The 11,149-nt window shown below is 41.0% G+C and overlaps 1 protein-coding gene across 1 annotated transcript; it reads left to right on the top strand.

The window, feature by feature from the left end:
• Positions 1-874: 874 nt before the first annotated feature.
• zc3h15 (zinc finger CCCH-type containing 15) lies at positions 875-9,556 on the top strand. Its single transcript, XM_041947479.1, has 11 exons — positions 875-1,065; positions 2,991-3,092; positions 3,475-3,586; positions 3,764-3,916; positions 4,277-4,368; positions 5,062-5,244; positions 7,046-7,126; positions 7,308-7,373; positions 7,705-7,815; positions 8,894-9,029; positions 9,232-9,556. Exons 1-11 carry the CDS (start codon positions 991-993, stop codon positions 9,411-9,413), a joined length of 1,293 nt encoding a protein of 430 aa, XP_041803413.1. The 5' UTR covers positions 875-990; the 3' UTR covers positions 9,414-9,556.
• Positions 9,557-11,149: the final 1,593 nt, after the last annotated feature.

Raw genomic sequence — 11,149 nt, 5'->3', positions numbered from 1 at the left:
GGTGGTTTTGTTATAATCAGTATCTCCATAGTACCTTTCTAAAACTAACATTGATTAATTAATGAATTGAGAATAAAAAATACACACACACACACACACACACACACACACATATATATATACTTGATTATTTAGCTTGAAGCCAGACAGTTGCTTCAAGGACCACATGTGTTCTTCTTGTTATTCTTGTTCACGTCTCGATATCCATTCTATGCTCTCGAAGGATTTGTGTTCGAATTTTGGTCTTACTCGACCACTCAACTCATCAGTACCTTTTCAGGTTACCTCTCACCTCAACTGGCAGGTATTGCAACACTGCCACCTGGCGGTTAAATGTTAAAACTGCAATCAATTAATGTGTCCCCTGAGTGAAACCCCATTACTCCACTTTGATGCCCAGTTGCTAAAAACTTTCCGTGTTGAGGTACGCAGTATCACTATTGATCTTTTTTTTGGAGCATTCATGAGATATAAGACTTTACATCGCCTATTATCCTACTTGAAGGTAGAGATCGCTGAATATTTAAATTGTGTGATAGTATTATTAACCTATTTATGTTGTCTGGTCATGATTATACTTTCACCGAGTTAAATGTTTAAAATGTTCAAAATGCTATGAAACAAAATGCTGCAGAGTCAAACAAAATGAAATTAAAAGCATACAAGCAAATTGAGATATAGCAATACTACTTAGTCAGGGTAATATCAGTGGGACCATATACTTATGCCTATTCCAAGCAGGTTCAATTTTAGCATGTTTTAGTTCGGGGAATAACTTCCTTTTTGTAGACTACAGTACCCGTCATGCTTCTGGTGGTGCGTGATGACGCCAGAGAACATCAACAACTCACATGTGGCCTATGAGCGCCGTTGCTGTGCTGTGCTAGCAGCAACTGGGTAATGTGGAGCTGACTTATCAGCCGAAACGCTACATTAAAATAAATACTACGCTGCTTTACGTGATTTCTACACAGCTATACCTGAGCCAACATGCCTCCGAAGAAACCCGCCCCACCAGCGGGAAATAAAAAAACTCAAGAGAAGAAAAAGGAAAAGATAATTGAGGTAAAAATAACACGAGTTAGCATGTTGCTTTTAGCGGTAGCTGACAAGCTAAGGTACCGCACGAGTCGTAGGCAGGCTGTCGTTTAGAGCTAACCGAAGCTAACACAACTGCCGACAAGTAAAAGATAAAGTTCAACTGGTCTCTGTGCAGTTGTCAAGCGTTACCCAGTTGTTCAGTAGTCGTTTTGAATAATTTAGTTGTCTTCTACCAAAATTGCTGATCTCTATTATCCTGTCTCTAGCGAGTTGGGTAGCTGTCAGAAGGCTAACTTTTGACAAATGCATGTATCTCACCGAGGCTTACCGATTGCTAGCGGGGCCGTGCCGCCGCAATTAGAATTCACAGTTGTTGCTCTAGTATGGTGAATCTGTGCCCCTCAAGCCAGCAGGTAGAATTGGGAGCCATAACATAACGTCCTCATACTGTATTATATGATTAGCTTCCTTGTTTTTATATATGAACGGCTATCAAAGGCCGGTGCGATGGGCCTGCTAATTTTCGGCCCACAGGACAGACGAGGGACTATTACTAATTTGAGCCTGTTTCGATGCCGAACTAAAACTGGGGAGAAGTTGGTCATTTGTAAACTTAACCTGAGTGTTGTAAAGAGTATTGTTAATGCTGATGTTGATTCCGCTGACAATAAAACGTTGTCATATTCTGTCAATGTACATAGCGGTTTGTTAGCGTTAGCCGCTTTTTGCTATGTAACTTTACGTTCGCTAGCACATAATGTACTGCTACGTGTTATTGTGTCAGACGAGTTTGAGTGTAGGTGATTTAATTAATCTGCCCTGAATGTCAGAGTTGGAAGGAACCTATCACCTGTCTAGTTTCACAACAGGTAACTTAGTGGTACTAAGCAAGCCCAGTAGTGACACAGTGTCACACCAGGTGACATTTTAATTTATAGTTGGACCCCCCCCCCCCCATCTCAATGTTATCACACTGTCCACTGGAAAACTGAGATAAGAATCTGTCAATAGTTTTGCTCAATTAGAAACAGATTTAGAAACAATCTGTCTTGTATAGTCATCATAATTGATTCCAAACAAATCCACCAGGAAAACAGCCGCCACATCTGATTTATTATAGCTATTTCCTCCTTACAGACGTGGTCAATTGCTGAGACAGATTGCTGTTGACCCAGTGGTTGTTGCCATGTTAGTGTTGACAGATCATAGCAACGTCCCATAATTAATCTCACATGCTCTGTCTTTTGGTCCTGGTGTGCCCAGAAAAGCGTGTGAGCTTTGTGTGACTCAAATCATTTTCTGGCCTACCTGATATCGTTTATTACCCACTATCTTATCCACATATTGGTGTTGTTATAACCAAATAAAACAGCTGCATTATTGTTAATTTTATGACCCCTACATACTGTGATAACCACAGTCTTGCAGATTAATTGCATGTCGCACTGGGCAAAGTCATTCTACTAAAATCTTGGTTGCAATCTGTGTGATGACTGTATGAACTCAATTTTGAGGCAGGCCAGACTGTGATGAATATCTCAATTGTTGTACTGTGATATAGCGAGAATTTGAAAATGTTTAAAAAGACAAGCAGTGTTTTGTTTGGGTTTTTTTTAACTCCTATGTAATGATGTTAATAGTGTTGTGTCAGCCAGTGTATGCTGCATGATTTTATGGTTGGTTTGTAGACGTGGGTCATCTATAAACCATCAAGTAGTCACATTGGGGGATTTTACACTGTTAGACTGTCTTTGATCACCAGAGTGCAATAACAGATTTTGGTTGACGTTTCTAACAATGCAATACCATTCTGGATCAGCCAAAGATTTCCCTCTGCTTATAAAACTGGCATCTGAGAGAGCCCAAAATTACACAGTGTATAGGGGCCTTTTAAGCTCCATATAACTGTAATTATATGATTGATGGTTTTTTGTTTTTTTTTTTTTCAGGACAAGACATTTGGTTTGAAGAACAAGAAAGGGGCCAAGCAGCAGAAGTACATCAAGAACGTTACCCAGCAAGTCAAATATGGACAACAAAGTGCCAGACAGGTTAGGAGGCAATTCTTATTCTCACTATCTGTTTTTTCCCCCTTCCCCAACCCCTTCATATCTTTGACTCTCTTGTTTGAACTGTCCATAAATCAAACATTCTTGTCTCTCTGCATCGCTGCTTCTCCCTCCGCTTCTTCTGCCAAATAATTTGAAATGTCAGCAGTGAAAATGCCGCATTTTGAAGAGACTGAAGAAGAAGAAAAGACAACTGATTGTTGACCGGATTGCATCACCTGTCGAGAGTTCACTTGGCTGTGTTGTTAATATGCTGCTCTGTGTGCTCAGATGTGTACAATGAATGAAACAGCGTATTTAATTGGATCGGATCACCTTTAAATCTATCTGCCATTCGTATGTGTGTGTGTATCTGTGCGTGTAGGCTGCCCAGGCTGATGCAGACAAGGCCAGTAAGAAGACTGATAAGAAGAAAGAGTTGGAAGAACTCAATGAGCTTTTCAAACCTGTAGTTGCTGCCCAGAAAGTCAGCAAAGGTAACCAACACACAGTCCTACAGAAGATTAATCACTTTTAACTTTGTATGTCTTTCATTTCAGTTGTTCATCATGTAAAAATATACCAAATACTTGCTGGTTGTTCTTGTGTTTTCATTAAACTTGACTAGTATACTAGAAAAGGTAACTGATCGTTCACTCTTCTCTATTCCGCAGGTGTCGATCCAAAGTCAGTGCTGTGTGCATTCTTTAAGCAGGGCCAGTGTACTAAAGGTGACAAGTGCAAGTTCAGTCATGATCTGTCAATGGAGAGGAAATGTGAGAAGAGAAGCGTCTACGTGGATGAAAGAGATGAAGACCTGGAAAAAGGTCAGTGTATAGTGTAGGTGGCCAAAATATATTACAGTACTGTATAGTGCTGAGCAACATCATCATTTCAGCATTAAGATTTTTACATCAGAAACAATTGTTCATTTGATATAATTGTCCTTAAAATAAATTAATAAATAAGCAATGTGATGAAAATTGACAGGACTAAAGATACAGTACAAAAATACAGGAATAAATGTAAAAGATCATCGCTATAGCTACTAATGTAACGTTTTTTTTAGATGACTGCATGTGCACCAAGTTCACTATTATGTGTTCCTCGGAAGCTGTGTTTATATGGTTTTATTTTTTGTGAAACACTTGAATTAATGACCACCGGACCTGCTGTGTTCTGTTTAGACACCATGGAGAACTGGGATGAGAAGAAACTGGAGGAGGTGGTAAACAAAAAGCACGGAGAGGCAGAGAAGAAGAAAGCCAAAACACAAATTGTAAGTCTGTTCTTATGATGAACAATGAATCAGGACAGGGAAACCAAATGATCCATCAAATGTACATTTGATAATAATTGATAACGAACAGCTGTTCCCAAACTGCTAAGGGAGATATGACTGCTCCAGAGGAGCCCAGATTGGTGGTAGTTTTCCAATCATGGCTGGTGATCGGAAAAAAAAAAAAACAATCTGAAGGCGGAGACATCGAGTCAAGTTACAGTGACAGAGGAATGTGGAGTTGAGGAAATATGGAGGTGATGACTTGGGTGGAGATGAGACTGAGGAAGAGAAAACCAAATCCAAGGGAAAATGAACAGGGGCTTTCATGGGACATAGTGGATGTACCGGATAGGATCAGTCATTACATAAATCTTGGACCATTGGCATATTCCTTTCACAAGTTGTTGAGAGTTGCCATGAATTAAAGCCAAATTGTCCATCCCTTAGACACCCCCGCCCCCAACAGATTAGGGTTATTTAAAATGACCCAAAAAAAAAAGGCTGCAAGGAATTTCTTTTGGTGATGATTCAGTTCATCAGTGATCTCATGGCTGTTTGTCGCCAACAGATGAACTCACTTGACAGTCACACTTCAAGTTAAGCCACTTAAATGCAGTAATAATACAACATGCTGTCTGTTTTCTCTGTCTCCTCTATGTGACATGATGTACTCTGTTGTGTTGTCTGCAGGTGTGTAAGTACTTCCTGGACGCCATAGAGAATAATAAATACGGCTGGTTCTGGGTGTGTCCAGGAGGGGGTGACAACTGCATGTACCGGCACGCCCTGCCACCCGGCTTCGTACTGAAAAAAGACAAGAAGAAGGAGGAGAAAGAGGAAGAAATTTCGCTGGAGGAGCTGATAGAAAACGAGGTAAGGATGGACGGAGGGAAGCAAGAAAGGAAATTACTGCAGGCTATTTGTGGAGGTTTGGGATGAGTACGAGCAGAATAGTGGCCTTAGAAGAGATGAGCTATAAGGAATGCAAGCGAGGATGCTTCATGAACAACTTATGTGCAATTGGGATGTTCCTAACGACTAATTTCCCTTATGTTTAAATGGAAGTTTAAACTTGGACTGGTCAACTAGTGTCAGTGTAAGAAAACACAGAGAAAACGGTCAAAATTGAGCAGAATGATGATGTTAAACATTGTCAGAAAAATATTGCATATATTATAAGAGCCATTTTAAACTGTTAATCACATTCTTAAATGACCAAATCACATTTTTAAATGAAAAAATTAAAGTGTGAATATTTTTTTAAAAAATTGCAAAAATCGTTAGCTATGAAACGGGCTGAAATGTAATCCCTCCGGGCGTTTGTGCACCTTCAGTGTACGTCCATTAAAAGTGTTTGCTTTTGCCACTGACAGGCTCAGATTGTTATTCTAAGTGTCTGACAACATTACAGAGAAAAACCTTTTTGTTAAAGAGCCAGATCCTTTTTCTTTCACCAGAAACAGCTATTATATCGCTCTCACCAAAGCCACCAGACTCCATTTACGGAAACTGTCATTTTATCGCTGTAAAACACACTTTAATCAAACTCGACAGAAGCAAAATAAAACTCATTAAAACCTTCTTGGTTTGCCTTGCCACTGTTCCCAACTCTGGTTTGGTTGAAATAAACCCTTAATTCACAGAATGGGGAGGGCGGAGAGCAGAGAAGCAGCGGAGGAAACGGCGTGTAGAGCCATAATATTTTCACATCTAATTCAGGAATTATTTTCACCGGACATTTCGACCAGAGAGATTTAAGTATGTCAGACTTCAACTAATTTTCCTGGCAAACAAATAGTAATTGCTGGATAATGGAAAACCTGCAGTGCATTGAGACCACATTATCCTGTAATTTAAATGTGTACATTAATAAAATAATAAGCGGGGGTAGTAACATTTAATTGTCTAGTCAACTAAATGCGTGCATCCCTAATACGCAAACCGTCTTTGCTCCATATAATTTGGGCTTTACATTTGGGTTCCATATCTCATCAAGCATGGCTGCTGCCATCATGGGGTGCCAGTGTAGAATTGGGTGTGCACAAATGATAAAGACCTGTAATTACCAACATAGAATGAAAATTAGAAATTGCTGATATGGGCGCAGAATGATTAAATGCTAGTAGAATATAATCAAGCCTCCACTCCAAAGCAGGAATTGTAGGTCAATCACAGCTGGTGTGAATAAACTGTTCTTCTATTTGTCACACAGCAGTGAGAAACTTCAAACATAAATACTACAAACCACAGCTGGCTTATAGCAGAAATGTTGGTGGTTAAATCAGATGTTTTGACTGGACAGTGGCGGTTAGCTCACCATTTGTTTAGCTGTTGGCTAACAAGCTGCCATTTGTGCAAGTAAGAATTAAGTAAGCTTTATTTCTGTTGCACCTGGAAAAAAGTTACAACATGCTTCACACATGCACATTAAAATATACTAAATCAAATATAGTGAATCAGTTTTAAAGATTGGCTTAGTAAAGTGGCGTTAGATCACTTGTAAAATGAGAAAAAAGTCTGAGGAACCAGGTTGGTTGTTAGGAAATGTAAGCAGTTGCCTTTAGATATTTTCCAAAAGTGGAGGCCCTCCGTCATGGCTACAACACAGTAACTAACGTTACCCTGGAAGCCGTCTTTACTCTCCACATCATGGTGTCTGTCTCTCCCCCTGCAGCGTGCCGCTCTGGGTGTCGATGTGACCCGGATCACCCTGGAGACTTTCCTGGCTTGGAAGAAGAGGAAAAGGCAGGAGAAGGTTGGAGCACGTTTAATCATTTTATTAGCTTCAGTTTATCCGGGCAGAACCAGTCATGTTTATTTTTAATTTCCCTGTGGAAATGAGGTCGACTGATGATTCAGGACAGTGTCACATGCATTTCTTTGATTCCATGCCGAAATCATAAAACTTTTATTAACACTGTTAATATGATTAACAGGTGGACAAAGCGAGGGAGGAGATGGAGAAGAAGAAGGCTGACTTTAAGGCTGGAAAATCACTTGTGGTAAGTCTGATGTAGACTACATTCAGGGACACATTTCAGACTAACGAGCGCACGGCTTGTCCAATAGGGTCCCCAGTTGGAAAAAAAGCTGATTTTTGGGTCAGTGGTTACGGTAAAGGTTATGCAAGCAGTGGTTATGGTTTGGATAAGTCTTCAGGAAATGAATAAAAGCTGTGTAATGTGTAAAAAGAGGCCTGAGTAACTGCGTGAGTGTGATAACTGTGTGCGTGGTCACTTTCTGAGTGTCCATTTGTCCTGTTTTAGTGACGGCGATGCTCGTCAGGTATTTCCACAGCAACGCCGGCTTTAAATGAATCACTTGTATCTGCAGGTGAGCGGCCGCGAGGTGTTCGAGTTCCGTCCAGAGTTGGTCGATGATGACGACGCCGAAGCCGATGACACCCAATATGACAATGATGATGTGAAAGATGATGAAGAACAGGTAAGTCTGAAATTATCAACACTTTTCGAATGTCTTTGTGGTGCACAGCGACAGAATGTTTGAGACTGCTCGCTGCCTTCTGAGCGCATCATAACCCCCTGCAGTCAATGGTTATTTCATTTGGCTTTGTATGACTTCATATTGATTTGTGCTTTGTGGTTGTCGCACTTGAAGTGAGACGTCCCAGCACAATAACGGCATTCAGCATTGTTTGGAGTCTAATGTAGTCCGCAGCGTAACTGAGGGGACGCCGGCTCGCAGTCTGTCCTTGACTCCCAAGTTATTTTGGTTCTGCTGTGAGGGCGGTGTTGTCAGGCAGTTACCTGCAGGTCCTGAAATATATATTTAAATATGAGGCCCTCAACAAAATTCACCACCCAGAGAAAATTCCACATGCTTGAGAAGATGGTGGCTGCTGCTCAGGTTTTACACTGAAAATGACATCAGAGAGCCACATTTCCAGGTTCAGCACATGAATTAAAAAGTATCAGCAGAAAAAGCTGGCTGCACAAAGTGAAACAGAAAGCAAGGCTCCAGCTGGTGAAGACAACAAGTAATTCCTTCACTTTCTCAAAGATGAGACAGACGGCCACATTTTAAGTGCACTATTTGGCCTCATTCATAAACAATTAGAATTCAGCTTTCTTACAGGTGATGGAAAGGTTTTTTTCTATATAAATGGACTAATTCCTCCTGAATTGCAGCTGCCTGCTTTTTTACACAGCAGATGATTTACCTGTTAATTGACAGCACCTGTTGTACACACATTTAGAATGTAAATTAATGCATAGCAGGTTTAATGCAACAACAAAACATGTTTCATTCATTCATCTCAATGTCATTAAACACAATGTCCCTTCTTTTATTTCCTGGTTGATTTAGTTTTTTTTCCTGATACTCAAATGTTGTTGAAGTGTTTATGATTTTTAATAGAGGACAAGCTGCAGGTTCAGTTGTGAGCAGCATTTCACTATTTATCCTCCACAGTCAAAACACAGCAACTGTACCAGAGATCCCTCGACATGATCCTTCCTGTTTCTCTACATCTCACACCCATTTACTTTTTTTTTTTCCTCAGATCAATACAACTGAGGTCCAGGACATAGACTTATCCCGTTTTGTTCCACAAGAGGTCGACAACACAGGCATTACCGTAGCATCCATGGACCGTTTCAACTCCAGGAATAAGACTCATCCGACGACATCAGACGGCGGTAAGAAAAACGAGTGATTTCTGCCTTGTTTTCGTGTCAGAGCTGGTCAGCTGGTAGACTTAACGACTGTCTGCAACCAGCCATTTAGCTCCAATCATAACTTTGACATTACAGAGAAACAAGTAAACACAATATGAGTAGTTTTTATACACAAATAGCAAACAAAACATGATTTAATAAAAACTTCTCTGTCTGTCAACAGAGGAGCAACTGAACGGAGCTTGCGGTGGCGCCGAGGCCAACGGGCTATCGGGAGCAGAGGGGGGCGGGGAGGACGGAGGAGGGGAGGATGAAGAGGAGGTACCGGTGGATGAGAACCTATTCACGGGAGAGGATCTGGAGGAGCTGGACGAGGAACTCAACACACTGGCACTGGAGGACTGAGAGGGGGAGCGTGAGGTGGAAGTTGGGACGGACTAAGTGACAAAGGGATGGACTGATGGATGCATGGAGCTAAACGACAAAGAGACCAGATGTTTGATTTTAATTTTCAGAGACTCCAGTAATAAAGCCTGATTATATCATGACATCACTGCCTGTCAGCCCCCTCTGTTTCCTGTATCGTCTCTCTCACATCCCACCATGTCCCCGGCTTTTTTTCCTCTATCGGGTGTCCAGATTTGATCGCAGGGCCAATTAGGGTTTAACAGGGCCAACTCCACATGAATGTGTCAGAACTTCCATTAAAAGAGAACGAGGCTGCTGCTGCTCGTGTGCACTTGTCGCTGCACGACACACCTGCTGGTTGACGCTGAAACTGAAATTACCTTTGATCAATTAGACTTAAAGTGCTTCCGTGCCTGATCAGTTAAATACTGAACATAGTGATAATCACAGTGAGACTTTGTAAGAGCTTAAAATGAAAGCACCACACGTACGAGATTGTTCTGATGAGACTTAATCTAATAATGTTATCAATGAGCAGCAGCAAAGTGAAGTCACACAATGTGGGAAACGAACAGTGATTCTGTTGGCTGAAACAGAATCTGTTCAGAGCTTCGCCTGCTCTCATACCAAAATTAAAGCTATAGTTTGAAGTTGCACTTTTATCTTTCTAAGGAAGATTGTTTTCCCTCAACAAATCCATTTCACTTAGCTGCATTTAAAGCTCTTTTTAAAATCACTGTGTTACAGACATGTCATTTGACTTTTTGAAAGAAAAGTCCAGGCCAAGCTTCTAAAATGTTGGGATCTCTTTGAGAGCAGATCTCTGATTAAACCCCCGCAGGGAAACCAAATCGCCCCATTGTCAGCTGAGTATTGTAAATAATGTTCTCATGAGTTGCCTCCTGAAGAAATAAAAGATTACTGTACATCCAGTGTGTGTCTCTTCTTGGATGATGTCCCACATGTAATGACATGAATGTGAAACATCTGCAGCTCCCCTCAGCTTTACAGAGAGTTTCAGCTCATTGTTCAGCTGTCTGCGCCACAACTTGATGGTTTAGGTTCACTCTCAATGCTCTGTTTTTTTGCTTTGTCTATTTTCAGTGAACAGCAAACTAAAAACCTGCTGCACACTACCTGCTCACCAGCAAACAGACAGACCAGCTGGTGGCAGCAAAAGCCACATACTGTCCTCGGGAGATGGAGACCAAAACCTGAGCTAAAAGACCTCCTCCTGCTCCATAACTGCTGGATGTGAACATCAGCACCTGTTTGTTAACAAGTTCATATCAGCTTGTAATGTTAATGAAGATGATGTCGATGTTGGTTCACAACTTGCTTCTGGTGGTGGCAAATAAATAAAAATCAGTAACTGCAGGCTTACATTTACCATTAGCTCCTGTACAAATGTGCAATTACATTTATTTCAAATTTAAGATATTGCTTTTCCCCACGCCGTCATGGCCAGATCAACCGCTCATCAGTACAGTGCAGCGCAGCAGACTAGATGGCAGCTTCATTTGAGTTTCAGAGAACAACCACAAAGTGATTTCATGGCTGCTGCATCATGAGGGTAATAAAAATATACAAATATACCAAAGTTTTGAAAAACTGAATTATTGTCTTGGTTACACCTGAAAAACTAATTTGGCCTCATAAGACAACAGCACCACATCTACAGCTGTCACACCTTCAGACGTACCAAGGTGAGCAGCTGTCATCAATATTCAGAA

The sequence above is a fragment of the Chelmon rostratus genome, chromosome 11, assembly GCF_017976325.1.
Source record: "Chelmon rostratus isolate fCheRos1 chromosome 11, fCheRos1.pri, whole genome shotgun sequence".
NCBI classification, from domain to species: Eukaryota; Metazoa; Chordata; class Actinopteri; order Chaetodontiformes; family Chaetodontidae; genus Chelmon; species Chelmon rostratus.
The sequence above is the reverse complement of the archived record's forward strand: the minus strand, read 5'-3'. Positions and strand labels throughout refer to the sequence as shown.